At 40.0% G+C, this 26,550-nt stretch overlaps 1 protein-coding gene across 2 annotated transcripts; it reads left to right on the forward strand.

Moving 5' to 3' along the window:
• Positions 1–620: 620 nt before the first annotated feature.
• Positions 621–26,455, forward strand: INTS8 (integrator complex subunit 8). Of its 2 annotated transcripts, none has more exons than XM_075023622.1 (27): positions 621–821; positions 2,334–2,508; positions 4,564–4,704; positions 5,561–5,632; positions 6,768–6,819; positions 7,827–8,009; positions 8,507–8,614; positions 9,324–9,479; positions 9,935–10,035; positions 11,488–11,629; positions 12,797–12,867; positions 13,013–13,188; positions 14,091–14,224; positions 14,847–14,957; positions 15,645–15,846; positions 16,396–16,517; positions 17,579–17,763; positions 19,249–19,282; positions 19,928–19,984; positions 20,068–20,129; positions 21,213–21,331; positions 23,194–23,297; positions 24,917–24,967; positions 25,569–25,642; positions 25,726–25,790; positions 25,894–25,937; positions 26,189–26,455. In XM_075023622.1, exons 1-27 carry the CDS (start codon positions 692–694, stop codon positions 26,303–26,305), a joined length of 2,988 nt encoding a protein of 995 aa, XP_074879723.1. In that variant the 5' UTR covers positions 621–691; the 3' UTR covers positions 26,306–26,455. The 2 variants fall into 2 exon arrangements, with proteins under 2 accessions (XP_074879723.1, XP_074879724.1); XM_075023623.1 differs by lacking the exon at positions 621–821 and adding an exon at positions 1,588–1,705 and having other exon boundaries at positions 26,189–26,453.
• The last annotated feature ends 95 nt before the right edge of the window (positions 26,456–26,550 follow it).

Genomic DNA, 26,550 nt, shown 5'->3' on the forward strand with positions numbered 1-26,550 from the left:
ACTCCCTTCTTGCCATCTTCTTTAGGTAACCGCTAGTCACCGCACATCAAAAAATTTATTTACCGTTACTTACTTAAGCAGCAGCAGGGGAAGGGAAGGAGGGAGCGGTAAGGCAAGGGAGGATTTAGGAGCCTGTCACTGTGAGTGTGGGTCGCAAGAGCCACTTCTTCAGGTGGGGCTGGGCCTCAGGCCTCACGGGGGATGCCACCGTGGGGACACGGCCGCGGTGGACACGCGGAGGGAGGGAGGGCTGCGGCGGTGCTGGGGGCGACGAGGGGCGCCAGCGCCACGGTGGAGGTGACGCCAGCCCACGCTCCCACCCATTCCGGAGGGTTAGGCTGTTCTTCCACCAGGTTCCGCGCCAAGCCGCGACCCCCGCGGCAGCTAAAGCGGAGGTCAGCGGGGAGGCGACCGGCCTCAGCCCCGACCGGCCCCGCGTCCCCACAAGCGCCATCTTTCCCGCCCCGCCGTGGTGGGCGTGGCCTCGCCCGCGGCACCGCCCCCGGGCAGCCCTACCGGCTGGGGCTCCACGGGGGGGCGGGGACGCGCGTAGCCCCGCCCGCCCCCGCCTGCGCGGCGGGGGGGCGGTGGCTGGCGGCCATCTTGTTGCCGCTGCCGCTTCCTCCGGGGGAGGGCGCGAGTCGCGCGGCGGCGGGGGATTGCGGGGCCGCCGTCGGGGCGGGCGGCAGCGATGAGCGCGGAAGCGGCGGACCGGGAGGCCGCCACCTCCAGCCGGCCTTGCACGCCGCCGCAGACCTCCTGGTTCGAGTTCTTGCTGGAGGAGGCGCTGCTGGAGCAGCACCTGCAGAAGCCCTCTCCCGGTGCGTGCGCGGGGCGCGGCGCGGCCCTGCTGGCGGCCACCTCCCCTCGGCCTTGGGCGCGGCCTGGCCTCGCTCCTCAGGGGCCCCGGGGGAGAACCGCTCGCTCGTTTCCCTGCGGGCCCCGTCCCTCGCCGCCGCGGCCTGCAGCTCGGCCGCTGCCTCCGCCTTCCCGGGGCCCGCTGCGGGCGCTGCCGGCCGCGCACCGGCGCCGCCTCCCTCCCGCCCGCCCTCCTTCGCCTCCCCCTTGCTCCCTCCCTCGCCTCTGGCTTCCCCCCCGGCGCTGCTAACGCGGTGGCCAACAAGCCCCCGCCCGAGGGGCTGCGAGGTGGGAGGGTGGCGGCGCGGAGGGGTCTGCGGGCGCGGGGGTCGTAGGCTGTGGTACCGGCGGCTGCGGGGGGGCGGGCCCAGTGGGCGGGCAGCCACGGCCCTGCAGCCTTGGTTAACGCGAGCAGGGATGTGTCTTTCTCGTTTCACGTTAACTTTCCTGTTTAATAGCTTCGCTTCTCCGTCTTTCCTGTGTGGTAGATGACTCTTCCTTTCCCGTACGTGAATTTTGCTTGAGGAAATGTTACAAGCTGTTTATTTTTGCAACGTGAAGCGCTGTTCGTAAAAAATCATTACAATTTTCAGCTGTTCTTTTCCCATTAAAGTCTTGCTAGTGCCGGAAACTAGAGTCCTCCTAAAGGTTCAGTGCTGAAATTGCTCTGTCTTCTTAGACCTGGAACGAATAGAAACCTCGTATGATGTATTATAAGAAAGTGACCGTATTTAAAAGTAGATGATCTTTTGACGATCATAAGTGGGAATCATCTTTTTCAGTACCCGAATTCTACAAGCAGGTGGAGGAAACGGGAAAATCTGGGACAGTATTGCCTCTACAAAAAGTAAATTTAAGCATAGTCAGGCTATATCTTTGTGCTTAGATCTTACACTGTTGTTTTGCAATTAAAAATATTGATTCATACTAGTTTTATGTTTCACAAAGTTCAGTGAGAGTATAATAGTTAAGGTTTGGCTTCAGTTTTTCATAACAGCTCAAAGGTATTGGAGAGACTGTCTTATTGTAAGGGAGAGATTTGGGGGCTTTTTTTTTTTTTAAATCAGTCTGAAAGTATCTTCTAAATGTATTCAAGTACCTGCAGTTGTTTCTAAATATATTTTAAAATATAGAGGAGGATTACAACTAGGTATGTATTTTTACAATAGCAAACTTGTGATTTCAATAGGCAACATTTATTTCTTGTAGATGCAAGCACTGAAACGTAGTTAATAAAAAATAGTGAAAATAAATAAAAGATGAGAGTGTGGTCAAGTAAATTTGAAGGTTAAACAAAGATATGTTAATAGTATGATTTGAGTCAGCATAAGCAAGATAACCTTTGGGATTAGAATCTGCCAGGTGACAGTGTCAGCTGTATAAATGACAAGGAGATAAGATCCCTGTTCATAGCTGCAACAGGAAATTAATTTCTGGGCTTACAAAGAATTTGAAGAGTGGCTGTGTTTTTGCAGATCCGCCACCTGTACAGCTGATTGTCCAGTTCCTGGAACAAGCCTCGAAACCATCAGTGAATGAACAGAACCAAGTCCAGCCACCACCTGATAATAAAAGAAACCGCATTTTAAAACTTCTTGCTCTTAAAGTTGCTGCTCATCTGAAGTGGGATTTGGATGTATTAGAGAAAAGGTATAGTCTGTACATCTTCATGCTGAAATTACAGAACTGAAGTGGCTTGAGATCTTTATTTTAACAGAAGGAAATGTGTCTTGCTCCCTTTTGTGACGGAGTCTTCCTTACATTAAGAAGAGTCTTGGGTGTGACAACCAAAATCAAGTTCGATTTCATCCATGAGTTAGAAAAGGGTTTTGATAAAGGCAACATCTGTGAGCAAATCAATATTGTTCATAATTTAGAGAGGAAGAATAGTGGGTCTTAAACATTAAGATCTGCACATCTAAACTGCATAAAGATGAATTTTAGCTTACGTTTTCTTCAATGACAAAACTAGCTTAAGTTTCCCCGTTCTGACATGCTTGAAGTTGGGAGGTCTTGCTCCAGTTTTGTTCATGTAAAGAACTCCATATATCTGCAGACTAAATCACTGAACTGACTGTGGTTGAAATGGACAAACTCCTCCTTTGCATTTTTCCTTTGAATTTTTTTAACCAAAATGATTTCAGCTGCTGAAAGCTGAGGCAGGATTATCGCTTGCCAAAATACCTTTGCAAGATACCGCACAATTGCAGAGAATGAACAGAAACCTTTATTGTGGTTAGTTGTGAAAATACTGTATGGACAAAAGTATCTGGTATCCAATAAGGGCTTTTTTATATATACTTTAGCTTTGAAAGCAGATGTATATGAATGTGTGCAAGAGTGGTTTTGGGTTTTTTTTTTTATGGCTGCTTCTCTTCTTGCAGGAGGAATTTGTACTGACATTTATTCATGGTGTACTTTCTGTCAATTAGTACCTTTACTTCTTAAAATGTAGGTATAATCTTGATTCAAAAATCAGCCCTACTGTATGTATGACACTATTGGACTGATTCTGTTTTGATAGGATTGTTTTGTCCATCTGTGGTGGTTTTTCTGAGAACCAATCTGAAGTCATTTCAACTACTAGTTTAGCATCTCTATATAGTAGTTAGAGTTCTTGCTCTGTTAGCTCATGTAGCCTAAGATTGTTTTTAATTAAGAAACATGCATTTGGTTTTTAACTGATTATACCAAAAGGTTCAGTCATGGCAGTTAAAAAGGAATTAAATAACAGCTTGAGCCAAGCTTTTTTCTAAAACTTGTGCTATTATAAACAGTTGAATGATGTTCCACTCTTGCCAATGAGAACAAGATTCCTGGACCTCGCATAGTAAAAACAGGGCTTGTCAGTTTAAAATGATAGTTTGATAACAGACCTGGAGTCTGATATAACACAAGACCTAAAAATTGTTAAACAGGAATTCTGGCTTTAGTTGCTAGAAGTGTAGTTTCACTGGCTGTTTTCAATGCTGGTTGCAATGAATGTGAATTTTTCACAAGATGAAAGGTACTCTGGCTGATGACTTCCGATTTCAAGTAATGTCTAAATTAGTAATGGTGTTTCAGTTGTGTTAAATTATACCTCAAAAGCTTGGATTGATGCAGTCCAGCCTGCATGCCTTCTCATTTTATCAAGGAAGGTTCTGTCCCAGCTAATGTATATTTTACATAACACCGCTTACAATGCTCTACAGTGCTTTATTCCAGTTCCTAGTTTTAGCTGCACTGTTTGCTAGTGGATGCTGCAGAAAGGGAGATAAGCCATGACAGCACAGAGAAATGTTCCCTTTACATGAGTGAAATTCCATTTGCAGTGGAACTGTCGTTGTTTACCTTCTGGAATTATGATCTGGGACTACTTTGAAAAGAATTTCTTATTAGTTGGGACCTGCTGTTACAGGTGACTGGATTATTCTGGGGATGTGTCTGTGCGAACTAATGCAGTGGTGCATAGTAGTAGTTAGCTGTCAGGGCAACCTTCCACTTGGGCTTAATTTATGCTGCTAATACTGGTAACTGCTTTACATACCTGACCTAGAATGCCATCTGGCACAAAGCATTTCATTATGCTAGGTAAACATACTACCCTTACTTCCATGGGATGTTAAGTAGTAATATAGTACTGAACAGTAGTGTATATTATTTAAACATTCCAGAAGTAGGGTTACTATATGAAGTATCTGATTCTCTTGGTTTTTTTAATAGCTTGTCTGTTCCTGTATTGAACATGCTACTGAATGAACTTCTGTGTATCAGCAAAGTTCCCCCAGGAACTAAACATGTGGATGTAGACCTGTCCAGCTTACCCCCAACCACTGCAATGGCAATACTACTCTACAACAGATGGTAAACTACTTTAAGGCAATAATCTTAAAATCATGATAGAACAAAGCAATGTTTTCTTGTCTATATATACTTGCACATAGAAGGAGAAAAAAAATCTCAAAGTAATAACAATTTTGTGATCTTGAATTTAGGGCTGTGAAGATGATCAGGGGGCTGAGCACCTCCCCTGTGAGGATAGGCTGAGAGAGTTGAGGTTGTTTAGCCTGGAGAAGAGAAGGCTCCGGGGAAACCTTTTAAGTGGCCTTCCAGTACTTAAAGGGGGCCTACAGAAAAGATGGGGAGGGACTCCTTATTGGGGAGTGTAGTGATAGGATGAGGGGTAACAGTTTTAAACTGAGAGAAGGTAGATTTAGATTAGATATTAGAAAGAAATTCTTTACTGTGAGGGTGGTGAGACACTGGAACAGGTTGCCCAGAGAAGTTGTGGATGTCCTGTCCCTGGAAGTGTTCAAGGCCAGGTTGAATGGGTCTCTGAGCAACTTGGTCTAGTGGAAGGTGTCCCTGCCCATGGCAGAGGGGTTGGAACTAGATGATCTTTAAGGTCCTTTCCAACCCAAACCATTCTATGTTTCTATGATTCTGTGATCTACAGGTAGGTAGGTTATAGGGAGGAGCTGAGTCTGAAAAGCTATTGTACAGCTGGTTTTGTTCCCTAAAAAAATAGTCAAGGGAGTAGTTTGAACTGTTACCTTATAAAGGTAAAAATCTTGCTGTCTTCTAGCTTTTTGTGCTCTTGAGTAGAGGATGTATTCTAATGGTATACTGTATCTGAAATGATAAACTGATATTTTTAAGAGGCGTGTAATCTGCTTCTGAGGCTAATACCATTCTTTGCTTAATTTTCTCCCCTATGTAGGGCCATAAGGACCATCGTTCAAAGTAGTTTTCCTGTAAAGCAAGTGAAACCTGGTCCACCTCAGTTAAATGTGTAAGTTACAGGTATCATTTGTTTGGGTTTCTTCTGTATTTTGTAATCAGAAATTTAATTTCTAAGTGGATTAAATCATGTTAATAACATACAGTTGCTCAAAGTGGCTAGTTGTAGCATGGAAAACTTGCATTTATTTCAAGTATATTCTTACTTTCCTGTCAGACATGCTTGATATGTATATGTACTTGTCTGTTGTTCCACTTTTTTAATAAGTTATAATATCTGTAAGTTAATAGGGACATGAAAAATCATGGGAGAAAGGGAGACAGCAATTTGCCTAGGCAGAATGCTTAGTCTCTAACTTAGGGTATGTTTCTTGCATCCTGTTTTAACTTAATATGGTTGTTTTATTATAGCAATTTGCTGCATTATGTATGATAACCTGAGAAATACTGAAGTATTTTCATTTGCTTCGTTAGGCAATAATTTGTAATTTGAAGTCAATATTCATTTTGCATTCTAGAAGTTGTGTGGCTTTAGTTACAACCTGTTCTTGGAATTGACTTTTGTGTTACAAATTTCTCCGATAAGGTTAGAAGTATCTCAGTGGTACTTTTCACGTGTTTTATACTCTCGCATTAGGCCATACTTGTTTGAGAGAATCTGTTAAGTATGTTGATTAAAAATACTACTACTACTCCTCATTTTACTATAAATCTCATATTGTTCTATATATATCAGAGTCTGATTCTGAATCAAAAAATTCTGTATGGGGAAACAATTTAAAAATACTTTTAATTTTTACGTAAACACATCAACACACTTCTGCCCCTGACACATGCTTGAGAAGATTTAAATAGTGAAGCTTGAAGAGACTTGAGGCTGTGGAAGCTGATTTTGTCATGATAGTTTTGCTAATATTAACAATCTGATTTTTAAAGATAAAAGCAATGAAAACTTTGTAGCTTCCATTTTATTGAACCATGTTCTCATCCAAAGCTATATTGTCATTATGTAATTCTGTATTTGAAATGTAGATAGATAAGAACAGTCAGTTCCTGCATAATGATGTTTAAAATGTAATTAAGTAAAACTTACTATGAATGAATTGTTGTGGTCTAGAACATGAAGTAAAATAACATGCAGGTTTGCTTTATAATTGAGATCTTGACCTCTTCTCTCTCTTTTCCAGGATGAACCAGATGCAGCAAGAAAAGGAACTAACTGAAAATATTTTGAAAGTGGTGAGACTTTTTTCCCCTCTTACTTTTGCTTGAATTTACATGTAAATATGAATGGACAGGAAATAAACAATTGCATCACAGTTTTGCTGGATTCAGTACATTTATATTTGTCACTTCTCGTATTTGCTACAGTTCCACTGTGTGCGTTTTAGACAGTGTTGTCTCTGCAGTGCATGTAGTATGGAATTTGCTGTGTGTGATTGAAGTATTGTTTCATCAGCCCTTCCTTGGAGCCATATGAATTGAACAAGCCTCTACAAAGTCAGTGTGTGATTAGTAATTAAGACCATACCATGCTCGAGCTGCAAAATCATATGGCAGCAAAATTCAACACTTAAAAATTTTTTTTAGAAGGATTTAGTAGCTGAGTGTTTTCTGTATGTAGCTTTCAACATAATGCTAATTGTGCCTAAAGCGTTTCCCTTTGAGAGAAGCAAGAAAGAGGAAGAACGAACCCTCTACTTTCATAAGTAGCCTAGCTCATTTTCCTGCTCTTGTACTACTTGGAATCAGTCAATGAATTGGTATTATACATTTTCTACAATTTTTTACTTTTTCATATTTTTTCAAATAGATGAGCATGAGTGATGTTTAACTGTTCTACCGATTCATCAAAATTTTTGAAAAAATCTTGCTGTTCATGTAGAAGTTAGGGTTTTTTTAGCTGTGAAATAAGATCTTAAAATTTACTATCTGACTGTTGCATAACTTAATGCTCCAAAAATGGACAAAAAGGTGTAGGTGAAACAGAAAAATGTTTTGTTTCAATTGGACGTAAGGGTTTGATCCTGTTTCTCTTAGTACCTGAAACTGAAGTAGAAGTCAGAAATTTCTTTATTGTATAAGAAATACAGGTGCAGATTCTACATAGCAATAAGACAGGTGTATAAGGGCAATTATTTTTACTATTCTTTTACTGTACTGTTACATTTCTAGAGTTAATTTAAACCCACTGCTGAACTCAAAACCAAGATGTTAATTTTTTCAATGCATTTGAACTATTACAGTTGAAAGAACAGGCTGCTGATTCCATCCTGGTCCTAGAAGGAGCACTTAAATTAAACAAAGATCTTTATGTCCACACTATAAGAACTCTGGATTTATTAGCCATGGAACCTGGTATGGTGAATGGAGAAACAGAGAGTTCCACAGCTGGACTGAAAATCAGTGCAGAGGAGATACAGTGCCAGGTAGCTTACATTCTGTATTCAAGCTTTCAATTTATATCTATTTCTTCAGACAAAGTGTGAAGTAATATATTTGAGATCAATTGCAGTATTTTTCTATTAATATTTCCTATGTTCTTTTTTTAATGCAGTGAGATATTATTGACTTCATTTTTACATTATTGGAACTTTTTTCAACACTAAATATTGTTGCTTCCCCACAACCCCCCGAGTAAAGCATTATATGGCAAGGACAGCTTATTGCATTGTTCTTAATGATTATGTGGAAATCATTCTGTAATTTTGTAATGCTTATGCAGAATTATTCATACTGAGATCACAGTTAAAGAGGAAACAGTTGATGTATGTGGGGAAAGGTATGCAATGTACGTTAGTACATTAGATAAAACTAGGAATAGTTTATAAAGTACGTGTAAGGTTTGAGCTGAAATACTTAATCTTGACTTAAAATGTTATATAGATTTCTAAGATAGTATGTTTTATATCAATGCTGTTTGCAGGTTTGCTATGATTTGGGTGCAATCTATTTTCAACAAGGATCTACAAATCCAGCTGTTCATGAAAATGCTAAAGAAAAGTTTTTCAAAACAAAGGAGTTGATTGCAAAGGTAGTGAGTGTTTTATTAGCATGTATGTTCAACTCTTCTAAAAAGACTTGTCTAAATTATTGCTTCCTTCTTTAGCAATTTAATAACTGTTACGGGTACACATGGTTTTTTAAGAAACTTCATGGGATTTTGACAGCAATTTTTCTTTTTTCACATTGTGCCTTGTTTGAAATTTTATTATTCAGCTGCAATATATTGCTGCTTTGTTCTACATTTTGTAATGCATATTCTCTTACACAAATTGTATTGATGCAAGAATAACATCTCTGGTGCTAATATTAACTCGACTGAAGAGTACATTCCGTGTCTGTTGTGGTATTTTGATTATGGTGGTGTGTTTCTGAGGAAGATAACCATACAGGACTTCCTATTCTTTTTTATCTAACTTTCCCTTGGAAATCAGATTGTCTATGTTCTGACATTGTAAAAAAAATACAACATTTTAATTTACAGTTAAGGTATGCTTCCTTTTTTATTTTGCTTCATATTTATATTCCCAAAACTGCAAAACTCAGATTTTTATTTAAATAGACAAAACATGGTCTAAGCTGTGAAGAGCACATATATAAGTATGCTTTTAAGAAAAGTGTGTATATGCACATTCTTTTGTTACTTGGGGAAATTGTGAGTTTCTGTTTTCTGTTTCTGTATTAAGCTTATGTTTCATAATATTTTGGCCACTAAGATTTGATTAACTCTTACTTTTCAGAATGGTTCATCATCACTTCATTTTACCATAGATGAAGAACGGTTAGCTGGGTACTGTCAAGCTTGTGGAGTTCTTACTTCATCTTCTGATGATGCATCTCAACAGGCAACTCCTTATAGTCAAATCCATAGCTGTATGAAATCTGGCAACTATCAGGTAGAGTGCCTAAATAAACCCACATGTATTTGAGGGTTGTTTTTTTTTTATCATTCCATGTGGATGATTCCACCTGAACTGATAGGGATTTTAATAAATTTTAGTGTTCCAGTTAATGGTTAACATACAGTTTTAGAACACACGTATGTGGGAATATAAATTAGATTAAAATATCTTGGATTCCATATAATGTAAATAATTCCTACTAGCTGATGTATGGAATTTTCAGGTAGAATCTAATTCTTTGGGTTTCAGGGAATGTTGCTGCTGAGATGTGCAAGTTTGGGGTTTTTTGATTCTCAGATGAGAGAGAACTTTGTTGTTTAATGAATTTTAGTATTACATATGGGTGCAAGCTGCTTTGGTTAGTTTCATCATTTTTACCAGATAGAAAATCACTTTATCTGTCTCTTTTGCATTATCCATTGACTATTCCAACTGTGTTTGTGTTATAGGACTTAGTGAAGATATTCCTTGAAGACAATCTAGCCCTCAGTTTACCTGTTCAGTTCAGGCAATCGGTGCTGAGAGAACTCTTCCAAAAAGCTCAGCAAGGGTGAGGCATTAAATAATGATCTGTTCAATGATGATGAAAAGCAATTTTCATGAGTTATGTTTTTCATGGACAGTAGACAAAATCTTTAAACAACAAATTACTTGCATCCAAGAAACTTCAGCCTTTATTTCTGTTAGCAATAGTCTGAACTATGTCTTCCAACTAAGGAGCTATGTTGTGATTTATCTCACTGTGGCCATGTATGGGAAAAATTTAATGAGTATTAACACTTAATTTTAGCACTTTACTGATTTTTTTTTTTTTTTACTTATGTCATAACTGATCATATGTATGTGTGTATATATATACAAATTTATAACTAAGTCAATGCCTCTTTAGAGGTCTTCTAAAACTTGAAGTCAAAGCTGGTCAGGCTAACCATACAAAGCAGTAATATTGTAGGAGATGTACTTCACTGGGAACACTGGCAGTGTAGTTACCTGTGATTAGAAGCCTTGTGTGCTGCTGAACTAGTCCAGGGCTGAAGGATTAGTATGGTACATTTATAATGAGGAAAAAATTTATAATAAGCAGAGAGAATTAGGCACATTACAAGGGCAGCTTGTGGATGGCTCCCAACTGAGAAATGCTGAGCACGTGGCTGCACCCAAAATTCAACCTTCTGTGGAGCTTAGGCACTTGAATCAGGGCTATATGGAAAACATCTCCATATAATCATGATGATAATTCTTCTCTGAAGGGAAGGTGCCTACAAGTATTTCAGTTGAAGAAGTGAGAGAGGCTCAGTTTTACAAACACGTGTGTGAGGAAAAAGAAGTATTGATGGTGACAGCCTCTTGTGTAAGAGCTTAGTAGTTACTGAATTCAGCTTTCACTTCAACCAGAGAGGAGTCAAATAAGCATCTCTTAGAAGAGGACCTTAGAGGCTGTAGCCTAGCACTGTCTAGCAGTGTTTTCATCTCTGATATGGCTGATACGGAGCACCTTCAGTGATAAGTATTAGCCAGAGAAGAATGGAGGAGCACAACTTGACAATCTAGTCAAGGCACACAGAGAAGGATTAGGAGAAGGAAGCCATAGATTCTGTTTATTTGTTTTGATTTTTGTCCAGTGATTGTGTATTCTGAGATGCATAAATATTCCTGAAGTCTTTTGGGCTGTCAACCATGCTCAGGGCATGCTTGCCAAGAAGCAATGCACCTTTGTGTCAGTCGCATTGCTCTAGCTGGAGTTCCAGTGGTGCTCAGGCTGAAGTGATAATGAAGTCTGCATGTGAAGCAGAGTTGTGGGCAGGGAGGGAATTTTCTTTTAAAGAAAGTGAGGTCCTGGGTAAACTGAAGTAGATCCTGAGTAAAGTTTTTCTGAGTGTGGTCTTGGGTACAGGTGTGTGCTCCGAACTTGTCTTGGGATCTGTCACCGGGAGCTTTGCTGTGATACCAATTCTGTGTTTGTCAGAGACCTTCTGTGATTTTTGGTTTTGTGTTCATGCAGCAATGATGCTCTGGATGAAGTTTGTTTCAAAGTCTGCGTGTGCAACACAGTCTGTGATGTATTGCAGGGTCGAACCATTGATATTCAGTTTTGTCAACTGTTCCTGAAACCCAGTAAAGAGAAAATAGACTTTCTCCTTGAGGTAAGAAATTACTTGAAATTAGAAGGGGAGATGGTATTTAGTGAGATATCTCCTTCCCCATATAACTGGATTATTATTGCAAGTAATGCTCAAATTTCTGAAGCAGAGAAAAATACTTTGTAAGGTAACTTCTCAAACTTTATTTGACTTCTTCACACTCTGTGATAGTCTTGCATCTATGTTCATAGCTGCATTTCCATCTGTTGGGGAGGAAACAGTGTTGACCTGTTGCTTCAGCTTGGATTTGAAATCGCTGCTATTCCTGACATCATTAAATTATATAGAGATATTGTTGAACGTTTGTTTTCAAGGAACAAAGAAGCAAATCCTCCAAGACAGAGAGAGGTACTAGAAAAAGTAGTACCTGTTGAAGAGGACTGCTTTCCCTTACCAGCTTTGTTGTAAAAGTTAGCATGTCATGAAATGATCCTGAGTTACTGTATGTGTGAGACCTAAACTGTTACCCTCAGTGAAGCTTTTTAGGAAACTTATTGCTCAAACTAAACTTAATCCTTTTGTTGCTTTGCTGTTCTCTTCATATCTTCTTTTCTTGATTTGAGCCTTTTGCTTGTCTCTTCAAGGATGTGGCAAAAATTGACTGACTGTACTTCAGAGCAAGTAAAAGCTTTTCCATCAGCTGCTCATATTAGGACTTAAACGTATTTCTCAAAAAGAAAAATTACTTCTTGCAAGCTGCCAGTTGAATTCAACTATCTAGTTATTTTTCAACTGCTGCTTTTTTTTAAAAAAACAAAACAAACACCTGTTAGTCCTAGTGAATCTTAGGTTTTGTACTTAGAAATATTGGTTCATTTTTAAACGAATGCAAAAGGGCTTTGTTACGTACTTGATCTTGTGAGGCTGACTGATACTGTGGCACTTGGCATCAGCACACGTAAATATCAGAGGAGTAGGAAAAAGGAACGTGAATTGTGATCTGAAGGAAGATCACAGTTGTCTGAAACAGGCTGTCTTGTGTACAGGTTGAAAGAAACTCTGGTTTATCTGTGATGGCTACAGTGTTTATCAGATAACTTTGTTGCCTCCCTTGAGCCAGAGGGTTACTGGCTGATACTGAGAGTCAGAAAACTGGGCGGTAACACTGTCTGTAACTAAATATTTAAAGTGTTCCAAGGCTGCTTAATTATTTTCTGCTTTCTTTCCCAGGTTTGTTCAAGATCAATAAACTTGGAAAATGCTTCTGAAGCACTGAAGAGAAAAATGGCAGCATTTCTCAAGTATGTACCCATATTAAGATAACATGAATTTAGACTTTATAAGCAATGTAATACAGGACAATGGACAATAAATGTTTGAGAACTTTATAACTGGAAAAATAAGCAGCTTCTTCCTACTCATATATTAACTTTTTTATTTGCTTAGAAACTTGTGTTTGGGTTTGGAAGATCTTCAGCTTGTCTTCATGATATCATCTCACGAGCTGTTCATAAAACTGCTGAAAGATGATGAACGGAAGCTGCTCATTGATCAAATGCGGAAGAGATCTCCTCGAATCAACCTGTGCACAAAGCCTGTGACTTCTTTTTATGATATCCCAGGTAATTTTCACAGCATTTCCATTAACTTACATGCAGGCAGTTACCTGTTTCCATGCTTGAGGTTACTATGTGCAGGTCAGGTCTCAGAAATAAGTTTAGACAATGTTTTTACAGGGAATACTTTCCATTTTTAGTTGGTGAATGTCCTACTTGTTCAAGAAAGTGGCTGTTATTTGCTTGTATTTTGCTTGTATCTCAACTGAGTATAACAGATATGCTCAAATGAATGTGTCCTAGCTGACCAAGTGAAAGAGAGGTGTGGCAGTTGGTTTGAACCAAATCTGGCTGTGGCAGCTGTTCCCAGAAAGAGCACCCTGCCTCTGGACTTATACCAGCACTAATGCTCCTGTGACTGTGTGGTGAGCTGGACCAGGGGTACCATCTGGACAAAGTTTTAAACCTACCAAAGTGAAACACAGACTTTTTTGGCCAGTTCATTTCCCAGATATAGCTGGCTGGCTGTGCAGCTGCACAGGTCAAAGCTAACATAAGAGGTGCCAGATGGTGACTGGAGCTGGAAAGAACTTACCCTTTCAGCTCTAATACAGTCTTGCATTGACTTAAGCCAGTTGTGAAAAATGCATATTTTCACTAAGGCAGTATTGGAACACCTTTTTTTGTGCAGATCTTGAACCTATTGCTTTATTGTAGCAAGGGTAAGGGAGTACTCAGAGCTGCTGGTGTGAGAAAAGGGGGCATTGCAAGCAGTCCTTTAGGTCAGGGGAGCTGGGAAGCTAGTACAAGGTGTTTGTGGAAGGGCACGAAAGGATGTATGGGACCTATGAAAGCACTGATGTATCTGCTGTTCTTGCTGTGTTATGTTTAAAATGTTATATACTAAAGAAATGTAAGCATCTACATTAAGAAGGAATGTGCTGGAGACCTGATTGCTTTTCTTCTAGCTTCGGCAAGTGTCAATATTGGCCAGCTTGAGCATCAGCTCATATTGTCAGTAGATCCTTGGAGGATTCGCCAGATCTTAATTGAGTTGCATGGTATGACTTCAGAACGCCAATTCTGGACAATTTCAAATAAGGTAATTTATTTCATGTGGTCATGAGAGTGTAATTCAAGGACTGGTTAGGTATCATATTGCAGTGAACAGTAAACATTTTGTCATAGACCCTCCATGTGATCCCCCCCCGCATAATGATGGTTTAGTAAGAATGACAATACGTATCTAAAGTCACATTCTCTGTGAAAAGTATTACAACAAAACGTATAAACTTTGTTTTAAGGAATTACTGGCTGTATCACAAGCTTTCCTCGTGAGAAAACAAATTCCTGTAACTTTTGCTTTCAGTGTTCTGACTAGTTAGCAACATTATTTTAGTTTAAATTCCTGTCATTAAAAGCTGGGAGCAGGAGAGAGGAAAAGTTGTTGGGGTTTTTTTTAAGTAAAGATTTCTCATATTTTTGTGAGGTTTTTTTCTCCCAATTATTGCATATTCAGAGTATGAACAAAGTAGAGTAGCTAGCCATTTTTATTGTACTTCTGTGTGAGCAATACATTACTTCTAATTAGATGTAAAAATTAAAGAGTTGGCACTTAGATGTCAGTCACTTTCAATATTTGAGTTTTGTTTATAATGTTTTAAGCAGCAATGTGAATTCTAAAACCTGTTTCTGTGCAAATGTCCTGTGTATTTCTCTCCCAGTGGGAAGTACCAAATGTTTACGGCAATGTTATTTTAGGAATCAAAGACAATCTGACTAGGGATTTGGTCTACATCCTTATGGCGAAGGGATTACACTGCTGTGCGATTAAGGTGAGCCACCCATCTGAAGTTACTGGTTAGTTAGTTTGGACAATGGAGTTTTAACAACACTGAAAATATGGTAAACCCTTTTTGAGAAAAAGAATTGAAAAATTGGGAGGTGAGGGAGATGTAGTAACAAGCTCTGTTATATAATGGTTAAATATTTCTGTCTCTCAAAGTTTCATCAGCAGAGCAGGGATAATGGCTTTCCAGTGAGTTGGGCCTGGAGATAATTTCATTCATATGAAGTTTTGATTATGATGTACTAAATCATGTGGCATCTAAACCCAGCAGTGATTTGACTTACTGATATGAAGTGCTGTTCTTTTGACTGTTTTGCATAAGGAATTTATTGGAGTGCTGTTTTATTTTCCTTGTAATTGACAATACTGTAGTTTGCTAAACTACAAGGCAAAGCCAAACTGTACCTAATAATGCCAGTAGTTACTTCTGGTATGTTTTTGCTTAAACTTCTTGTTTTGTTTGAAAAATCTGGAACTGTTGGAACTGTTAAGCTTAATAGCAAGTCCAAAGGCCTCAAAAATTAAACAGTAATTGTGAGATTTGAGCAATGCTAATGATAATGGATGCTGAGGCTGGTTCAGCCAGTATAGAGCTGAACAGCACTTTAACTCTTAGTCTTTTCCCTTATGAATCCATTAGGAATCATTAATGCATATCCTTTTTTTATTGCAGGATTTTGTCCATGCAAAACAGCTTTTTGCTGCTTGCTTAGAGCTGGTGACAGAGTTTTCTCCAAAACTCCGTCAAGTCATGCTGAATGAAATGCTGCTTCTGGACATTTACACTCATGAAGCTGGAGCTGGTGCTTCTGGAGAACGTCCTCCTTCTGATCTTATAAGCAGGGTCCGAGGATATTTGGAAATGAGAGTACCTGGTAAGTACCTTGCTGTCTTTCCTGGGAAGCAGTAAAGTACAAAGCTTGAGAGAAAGGTAAAAAAACCCAACTTTGTGTTGTAGATATACCATTTAGGTGTATAACTGGAAAAACAGTAGTAAAGTTTGACACTGGTTTTAGTGAGACTTTAGAAGTCTCATTAGTTTTAAGAAGCTGAAAATGAGAACAGCAACATCATTATGGCTACATATTGCTAACACTGACAGTTTCTTTTTAGTGCCACTTAAAGGACTTGAACAGGATAAACATATCTGTGTTTTTACCTGAAAAGTTTTGCTAGTTGTTAAAGGAGTCTGCATGGTTTCACACTGAGGGAGTAACATAGTACTGTTGTGGTTAGAGGAAGCTGTTGTTGCTCCTAGTTTTCGGAGGTGAGATCTCTTACAGGGCTAAGCATCGTGTTTTTCTGTGATAGATATGGAACAGAAATGGCTAATTAGAGGGAATGGGTTTTGCTTGTTTTCGTGTTACACTGTGTTTTCTCAAAAAAAAAAAAAAAGGTTAAGCAAAGAACCCCTTTTCTTCCAGATATTCCTCTTCGACAAGTTATAGCTGAAGAATGTGTTGCCTTCCTGTTAAACTGGTGTGAGAATGAGTATTTGACCATGCAAGTTCCACTACCTCTGGTTCAGACTAATCCTTATGTGAAGGTAATGAGTGCTAAGTCTCAAAGCCTTATCAAGCTGTAATCAACTTTTTCCTGTTGAAGTCTTTTGTACTTTTAAAAGCATGTACCCTTCTGTCTCAAGAGTGTCAAGTTTTGTGGCTATAATGAATTAAGTCTGGTGTAGAAGACAGCAGGGCTAAGCAACAAGTGTGTTTGACCGTTGACAAAAGACATGGAGGCTGCGCTGCAAGAACAGATGAAACAAACTGCTCTTAGCCCTTGTTGGCTGCCAACTGAGCTTGGTTCCATAAGCATCAGGCATGTGTGGTTATGATCCATAAGCTGATTGAAACCCTGTAGCACTTCCATAAAGGACTCTTCTCTCAGCTGGAACTCAGTCTAGATTCATGTAGGAGGTATAAGAAGTGTACAGATCTCAGGCTTCATGTTTGGTTGTTTTTCTGTTCCTAAGATACTTGTTTTCCAAATGTGCTATAATGGTTCCATTTTTTAACCCAACACCAGTGTTGAATTTCTGGGGACATTCGAGCACTGCCTTTTTTGAAACTTTGTTTTCAAAATGGTTTTAAACCAATGTTTCTACTTCAAAGTCAGGTAGTAAAGCTGAATGCAGGTCATATTACAGGAGAGATTAATTTTTGGCCTGCTCTGCTTACCTGTGGTATTTCCTAATTTCCATTTTGAGGTTCAGCTTTTTCTGTATAGCAGAGGGTGCCAGTTTCAGTTCAGATTAATTATTATATGAAAGTTAAGGGAGTTCTAGGGTAGCCAGTCTTTGTAAAACTATATTTTATGGGGTTTGGGTTTTATGCAAATATATTTAAGTAGACTGTAAAGCTTGTTTTCTGGAGCCTGTAGTAAGCAAATATGCTTTAAGGAAACTAAGGGAAAAATCCTCTGTTGTTTAATTCCTGTCTTCCAGGTTCCTCATCAGTGTCCTCTGCTGCAAAGTTTAGTCACATTGCTTTGTAGTTTGTAATTTAAAATCACTTGCGTAGCTGTTTTAAATGCCAGAAATTCCTTTGCTGTAGTCAATATTCAGAGAAGCTGTAGTTACTGTGTTTTTTCTCTTGTATTACATAGCTGGGACAGTTGCTGGCTGCTACATGCAAAGAACTTCCAGGTCCCAAAGAAAGTAGACGGACAGCTAAAGACCTTTGGGAAGTAGTTGTACAAATCTGCAGTGTGTCCAACCAGCACAAACGGGGGAATGATGGCAGAGTGAGTTTGATAAAACACAGGGAGTCTACACTGGGCATTATGTACAGGTGTGTTTTCTTAAATTATTTTTAAGGACTGTTTGAATTGTATATTTGACCCCATGTTCCATTCAGAAATTGTCTGGATTCCACTATCAGAGTGGTGGCAGCCGCTAAAGATCTCTGAGTGAACAGTCTGCCCACTGGTGGTGTTGGATATTAGTGGTAATGTGTTGACTTTTTCCTTTTCAGAGAAAAGGAGTGTGTGGGATTCAGGTCAACACACAGACACCAAAGCATGTATGCATGTGCTCCCATTATAATCAGTGTAGATCTTCCAGTAAAGTCTCAACGACATCTAGAGGGCAGTTGAGCTGACCAACTGGAGGTGTCTGCTTTACATCAAATAGAATTGCTCTGCAGAATCCATTGACTGTATTGGTTAACTACTTTTATAACTATTAAACACCTCACAGCATAGGTTTCTATACTTAGCTTTAGGTTTCTGAATCTAAAGCTAAATGTTACTCAATCTTGAAATTAAATTCTAGTTCAGCTGAGATCCTGGGAAGAGGGAAAGGAAGAAAATATTCTTGACTGGAGTAATTTCACTGTCAGTTACCTAACCTGTGCCAGCCTTGGCCTTAACTGACTGACTGATTGATTCAGGATAATTTGTCCACTCAGTAAGTGTTTTCAGCCTGTTCTTAAGTCCAAGCCTGATTATAAGTTGCCTATTACAGTAAATTCTGGAATGTATGATTACATTGAACAGCTTTCCATGTTAAAAACTTGGAAAAGGTGTCCCTGTCAAACTAGTGACTGTTTCTTTGCTTTCCTTGACCTAATCAGGTTAATGTGTGCCCAAAGGCCAGCTGCTTTTGCTGATGTTGCTGTGGGATGGGTGTAAGAGGTTATGTGCTTGCTGTAGGTTTCAGTTGTATACTCTGGCAAGGAAAAGGAAGCAGTACAGGTGTACTCTAGGATACTGAACGTTTTCTGACCCCTCTGATTTAAATAGTAAAGGGCAGTGACCCTGTTGTTATGGAAAAGCAACAGTGAAACCTTTTCCAAACAGGCTGTGCTTGTCTGGATTGTTTTATGGTGACAATTTCTGATACGGCGTGACAAAGAAATCAATGTACGTTATAAATGATCGCTGTGTACCCTCTTCTGTAAGCCTGTAGGTCATTGTTGCAATCCTAGCTTAGAGAATCACAGTACAGTTCAATTGCTTTCCCTTTTAGAGTCAATGGTTGACTTACTATAAAGTGATTTTCATGCCTTTTATAGCTTGATGGAATAACAGATACCTCATTTAACCTGTTCTAAATGCAGAAGTAAAACTTGCTAGTGACTGTATTAAAAGTGAATGACCTGCTTGAGCGTTTTCACTTACCTGCATTTCACCCTGCATTTGTAAACTTAAAGGTGAAGGCGTATTTTGGCATGTGAAGAATTTGCTTTGCTGGCTCTCGTTTCCAGTGTATTAAGTTTGCATATATTCTCTGTTGTGGATGATTACTTACATGGGTATTTGTGTTCCTAATTTAGGAGTGAATTGCTGTCCTTCATCAAAAAGCTTCGGGTAAGTTGAGAATGTATTTTCAACCAAAACTTCCTTTTGATACAATATTTTTCTGGACTCTTCCTGTTAAATTCCAGGAAATCTGACAGCTATATAGGTGTTTTGTATGGCTGAAAAACTTCTGAATTTGCTATACCTGCCATACAGCAGTGTGGAATAACTTGCGGAAAAAAAATCCTGAATTCTGACAGTGGAGATCTGTTAATCTTAGGAGTATGTTTTATTGCAGCTGTCATGAAGCAAAGCATTCCTTTTGGAGGGAGAAGGAAGCTGCTACTTGCATCATAACTAAGCAGCAGAAGAGGAAGGGAAATTGTTTATAGCTTGTGGGTTTGTAAATGCATAGAAAGTTGTAGTATACCTACCTTAAGTTTGTTAGGCAGTAGCCACAGAAACAACGTAAAAATGTGTAAAACCTAAGTGAAGTCTATATCCAAGGAGTTATTCAGGAAAATCTGAAGTAATTAAAGACTTCCTACAGAAATTTTCTCACAGTATCCTTGTGTTGCAGGATTCTTGACAAAATATTGCCCTATTTCAATGGGAAATTATAATGAAGTCAGAACTTCCTACATAGCTTTAAATCTTAGGGAAGAAAGTGGAGTTTTGTTAGTTCATGGGAGTACTATCTTTTTTTCCTTACAGGAACCATTGGTTTTAACCACAATCCTGTCCTTGTTTGTCAAGCTTCATAATGTTCGGGTTAGTATATATCATAAACTTCTTACTTGGTTTTCTTGAAATGTTTCTCTTTGTAATTTCTCCTACCATCTTTGTTCTCTTAGGAAGATATTGTGAATGATATTGCAGCAGAGCACATTTCCATCTGGCCCTCATCCATCCCCAAGTAAGATGATAAATAAAAATCCAATTCTCAAAATATGCGTTTACATAATTGGTTAGGTTCCAGTTACTGTGTATTAGTTATTGTGTGTTAGTGTGATTTTTGCCATGTAAGGGCATCACTGACCCCCATTCTGTGTGGGCAGATAGGTCTGATTGCACGGAGGTTTTTGCTCCTAATTTGATGGTCCTGCTGGAGATGCGGGTACAAGAAACTGAGGGATTTTTTAGCTGTGTGCTTTACTGAACTGTATAATATTTTAATATGAAATAACTAATATTTTTTGAGGTATGTTTGAATAATTACCAAAATACTAAGTGGTATGGGATATGTATTGATTTGTTCGGGCTGGATTGAACTGTATTTTTCCAATGAAGTTCAGAGGCTCTGTTGGGCTAGAACCTTACTGTTTCAGATTTCGTGTATGCATCGGGAGAGATGACTCTTGTGAGAGAGAGAGAGTGTAATGCTTAGTGTGATTAATCTGTCTTTAATTGGTCTGATTGAATAGTCTCATTGTTACTGATGTAGACTTCAGTGTATAAGGTCAAGCAGAAGAAAGTTGTTTTCCATGTTACCAGAATTCAGCAGTAGGGTGAGAAAAAAACCATGGTTTTAAAATGGAGTTTCCACATGGACTTTGGGAAGGGTTGCCCAAGCAACGTGCCAAACCATTCCAAGCCTTCCTTTCTAGGCTAGTTCTGCAAGTTTCCAGAGATTGCTATCTGTGGCCATTCATGCAGATGCTGTGATAAATTTGTAGCGGTTTCAGCTGTTCTTTTCAAGCTTCTTGAAACTGGGAACTTATCTCTTGCATAGAACCCTTTTGTGGTATCAGCCAGCGATAAAGTTCTGACTTTTTGTCCAAGTCTGTGAAGGGTGTATTTGTTCTGTCGTGTGTACTGTATTGGAACAATTCAACAGTAGTTTTAGTCCACACTAAATCTTCTCTGGAGTTATTTTTTGCTTGACACTTAATGCAAGGTGCTTTGGACTTAAACTAGATCGGAAGTCAGATTAGTGCTTAAAAACCCAAAACAATCATTTAGGAATTATTTTTCTTCCTTTTTTTTTTTTTTCCTCTAGTCTTCAGTCAGTGGACTTTGAAGCTGTGGCTGTTACAGTAAAAGAGCTCGTCAGCTATGCATTGACTATCAACGCAAACAACCACTTCTGGTTAATTATTCAGGCAGATATTTATTTTGGTAAGTGAAACCAATGTCTATTTTTAGCATGTGTGTAGGGGTACCTTGCTTCTCTGAGATTTGCTTGACATAACCCTCCTTGGATTTCCTCTTATGAAAAGAAGCTTAAGTGATATATGAGTTTAAAATCTTCAGATGCAGTAAGGTAGGTGAAGTTGTCTGGGAGGTTGTCTAGTCCCATAGAGAGACTGAGCTTTCGATGGGTCATGCGGACTTGCTTTTAGGGTAAGGTAAACTTTACTGTAAGAGTCACGAGTCATTGTTAACTTTACTTTTTTAGTGCAGTTGGTCCTTGAGTGGTATAATTACTCAAATCCCTAACATTGGAGTCTTTTATTAAGTGAATTGAAAGTTGTGTGAATAGTGCTTGGTTTTAAATGTGGAGATCAGCTTCACTGGAGCAGAAGATGAGCAGAGTGGAGAGGATCTGTGTTATATAGGGAAATATCTAGGATTTGTAAATGAGGAAACCTGAACTCCTGATCTGCTATTGGTTGTGACAGGAAGCTCTTCCTTGTCATTCTGTCCTCACCTGCTACTTCCCAAGTACTTATCCTTGCTCCTCAGCTGGGAGCAGCCAGTAGAGTTGGGACGTGAAGAGTTTCAGATCCTGGGCACCACGATATGTACCCAGACTGTACCAGGGCAGCAGTTGCCTGGGGAAATCTTGCCCAGTCTATATGATACTACACTTTGTTAAATTATTCCACAATTCAGAGTCAGTTCCTGCAGCTTGCTTTCTAAGTAAAGAGAGTGCAAAGAGGTAGGTGCTGAAGAGTAAACTTTCAGAAAATAGCCAGACAAGTACAGTACTATCTGTTGTATGTGCTGGAGAAGGACATGGTCATAGCCTTCCTCAAAGGTAGTTGGGCATTTCTTCCACTTAAATTATCTGTTGAGATGACTCTAGTGAAATTTAGCATTTAAGCCAGATGGTTCTTTTCTAGCGATAAAACAGGGTATGTGCTGTGCCTCTGCCATCTACTTGCTGGTGCTTTGGGCTATTGCAGGAGGCAAGGTGCATGTTTACAAATCTCTGGTTTTTGGCTGGAAGGTTGTCTGTGGTGTGCATTAAGATGTAGTGCAGAAATCTGAGCCTGCTGCTTCCAAAGGAGACAAATTTGTCTAGAAGATGTTTTACAACCCTTGGGGTGAGGGGAGGGATCTTAATCCGGTGTTTAGTGCTGTCACCTTTATATATGGGAGAGTGACTCAGGGTTATAAGCTGGCAGTATTCACTGCTCATACAAAGCAGAACAGCATCCCAGAAGGAGGAAGTTTATGTAGGGAGCCTCAGAAGCTGGCATCTGAAAGGGCAATGGTTGGAGCACTCCTGGCATGTGTCAGATCTGTATTTCAGAAGCCATGTGGACAAGCAGACTGCCCTTGCCACAGAGCCCCTGAAGGCTGTCTTCATGTCCGTTCAGTAAGAACTTACTGGAAGTAAAACTAGTGCTGAACCATGAGATGTGTGTGGTGGCATCAGCTGGCCCTCTAATTCACACCAACTAAACTCCTTCACTACCACCCACTGTGCTAAGTTCAGTGAAGGCAAACTTCTTTTCCACTCTAAGGTTGATGGGTTTAAGATCAAATACTTGAAAAGTAAAAAGTAATACTCAAAAGGTAGAACTTTGCCTGTGTTGCTAGTTTTCCTGATTGTGTAGTTTTCTATCACTGTTTTACCACCTCCTGCGTGTCTGTGCTTTTTAAACAATGATATGCAAGTCACTTTCCCAGTAGAATTCAGCTATGAGATATGTGTATCTGCATAATTCTATAAACACTTGATCTATGTCTTAGAAATAACTCCTGTGTTTACTTTTAAGAAGTTATTTTGCTTTTTTTTTTCCCCACTGCAGCAACGAATCAGTATTCAGCAGCCCTTCACTATTACCTACAGGCAGGAGCTGTATGCTCAGACTTCTTTAATAAGATGGTACCACCAGATGTGTACACAGACCAGGTGAGTTAAAATGGGATTTAGATGTACAAAAATATCTCTTCAGATTCAGTCAGCATCCTAATTCTATGTAGAGACAAAACTGCTCAAGATGCACGCATTCCTGTAGCCTGTAAGACTTTATATCTTGATGCATTTTAGGGATATGAATCCTCATAGGTCTGTTTTTCTTTGCTTGTTGCTTGAAGACCATAGAAAATCTGAAGCTTCTCCTTTGGTGAAGCACAGAAGGCTTTTCTGCTAGTTCATAGAGACTGAACGTGCAGAGCTAGCCACTGGGAAAGCACTGGTGTTGGACTCCAGTGCAGTAGTGAGCAAATGAAAAAGCCAAGAGTGCACGCATCACCGTGTGGTGTGGCGAGGCGATCCCCCAGCTCATTGTCCCTGCGGGGCTGCACTGTGTTGTGCCGGGCGGGCAGACCAGCTGCACTCACTCTGCCTCGCCAGCTGTGCTGGAGCACCAACCTGAGCTCCCAGCCGGTGGAAATGTCTGGCTCCTGCTGTGCTTCTGGTGCTGGTGTTGCTCAGGTGGAGCCTGCTTGCTTCCACCCATGGTGCAGAGGAACATAAATGTGTTGTCTGAGCACTTCTGAAATATTGTCTGCTCTAGCTAACACAGATGAGGGATAGGAGTATGGATCGCCTTAGCAGTGATATCCAGACAACACTGGCTCCTTTTCACGCACACACACTAGTGTTTTTTTCCAGACTCTGACAGTGAGGAGAGCTGCATCCCAGTGCTGTGCAAGGTTGCCTAGAGATGGGTGGGACTGTAACTTACCATTGTCAGAGCATGCTGGAGGTGTGGCACTACACAGCATGTACTTGTGTAGTTTGCAAGTTGATGTAACAAGTGGCTTGTCACTTGCAAGTGGGCCATGAGTGAGAACCCCTTAACGGTGTGTGTTGGGAGGAATCTTCAGTCCCAGCCACAGCATGTTCCAGTGACATCTTGCAGTCACTTTAACCTTTATCCAGGCATTTGTCTTGTTCATTAGGAAACCATTGTGTTACTTGCAGGCTGTGTTTCAGTAGGCAATAGGAAGGAACTGTCTAGACCCAGGGAAGGAGGTTATTTACGTACCCTGTCCCATTGCTGCTCCTTTTGGGTTCATATGACAAGTGAGACCTTCGGATGCTGTCTGGGATCCTGAATGTTGACAGCTAAGTCCAAGCTGTGCCTAATGCTGGGCTACAGTGGTGCAGGAGCGCTGGCTGGGACCACCGTGCTGTCACACAGCAGCACTGCTGCTCACCAGCACGTGCTCACCTGGGTGCGAGAGCTTTTGTCTGGGAACCTGCTTGCTGTTCTGGTCCCACCCAAGTCAGGCCTTTTCTGTGGGCAGCAGGTGATGAAGGTGAAGCTTTTTAACAGACCACAGCCTGGTGCTCTTAGCAGAAACGTGGCGCTCTGTTCTGTAGCATGCATCATACCCTTGTGAAGTCTCTGAAGTAATGAAAGCTCAGTTGATGAGCTAAAATCCAGGAATTGTTGGGGGGGTTAGAAGAACATAGATAGCTACTTAGCTGGTTCCTTGTATTTAAAAAAAAATAAAATTGCTGTTTGTGTTCCAATACTAGCATTTCAAAACTTGCGTTTTGTTTTTTTAACCATTCTGTAGGTGATAAAAAGAATGATCAAGTGTTGTTCTTTGCTCAACTGTCACACCCAGGTAAGAGGTGAAACATTGCATTAAGTAAAACATTAGTTTATAAATATTTTGATGTTACAGGAGGGGGGGAGCTTTCTAAAAAGTAAAACTGAATCCAACTTTCCCTGTAAATGCAATCTGCAGTAGATTTTGTTGTTACTGTTGCTTCTAGGACACTAAAAGGACTGAAATTAATGAGTAAACAAACATATACTTGGAAATGTTGTAAAAAGTAGTAATAGTCTAGAGTTCCCAACACCTTGTTCTTCATGATAACCGCATGTGGCTGGTGTTGTTCAGTGGGCTTGTTCATTCTCCAAGTAACAAGGCTTATATTAGACTCTGATTTAAGAGCTGTTAAATGCATTTAGGAATCTGGAAGCTGGATTAGTCCCTTCAGATTTGACTAAAAATCCTTTTCTTCCTTTCAGCTACTACTGCTGTTGATATTTCAGAATGAGTTGTGTATGCTCTCGAAGTTTGGGTGCTCAGAACTTGCTTGCTATGGAAACAAGCACTTGATTAGGCCTAGAAATGGGGTGGGATTACTGAGGTGTTCTGTGGAAGATCTGTTTGTGGGGAATTAAGGCTGTCAGAATCACCTGTGAGTCTTTCCTTACAGGTAGCTATTTTATGCCAGTTCCTCAGAGAAGTAGACTATAAAACTGCGTTCAAGGCGCTGCAGGAACAAAACAGGTGCATGTTACAACAAAAAGTTCATAAATACACATATGCAATATGTGAATGTGTTAGATAACCCAATCTGTATTCTCTCTCAGTCATGATGCCATGGATTCTTACTACGAATACATCTGGGATGTCACCATTTTGGAGTATTTGACGTGTATCCTTTCACTAGAATACCACTACTGAAAGCTCATACTATGTGTTTGTGGCTGGAAAAAGTCTGTTTCCTACCCAAGTGTCTTTTCTTGACTTGCCCTCAGATCTCCACCACAAAAGAGGCGAGACAGACAAGCGGCAGATAGCAGTAAGTTAACACAGTAGTGGGATTTACCTCAGTGTGTCTTCCCCCCCCAAAACCATCTTTGAAAAGAAGTGCCACTTCCAGTTTTAATTTTGTTGTGTAACTCTTAATAGTCTCGATGGTGATGTGAGGTGGGTGTTGGTTTGGAGTGGGGTGGCATAGCGTGTTACAGAAATAAATCGCCCATTGAAGTAGTGCTGAAAATGCTTTGTAATGAAACAGCTTTACTGTGATGTCTCCTCTCTTGTTTCAAGATAAAAGCCATTGGCCAGACAGAGCTGAATGCCAGTAATCCCGAGGAGGTCCTACAGCTTGCTGCACAGAGAAGAAAAAAGAAGTTTCTTCAAGCAATGGCAAAACTGTACTTCTAGGCTAACACTGGAAGACTATTATAAAATGTGTGGAAGTGAAAAAAAAATCTTTCAAGACTTTATTTTTTTTAAATTCATTTAAATTTTTATACAACATTTACAGTCTAGTATCTTTCTTTTTAGAAATAGATGAAATCTTATAATAAACCCCTTATTTTTACAAACTGTACAGAAGGCTGGAAGCAACTTCAGCTAGTTCCACAATGGCTTGTTTGAAGACATGAATTCAAGTTTGCTAAGTTAAG

Source organism: Buteo buteo, chromosome 3, assembly GCF_964188355.1.
Source record: "Buteo buteo chromosome 3, bButBut1.hap1.1, whole genome shotgun sequence".
Taxonomy (NCBI): domain Eukaryota; kingdom Metazoa; phylum Chordata; class Aves; order Accipitriformes; family Accipitridae; genus Buteo; species Buteo buteo.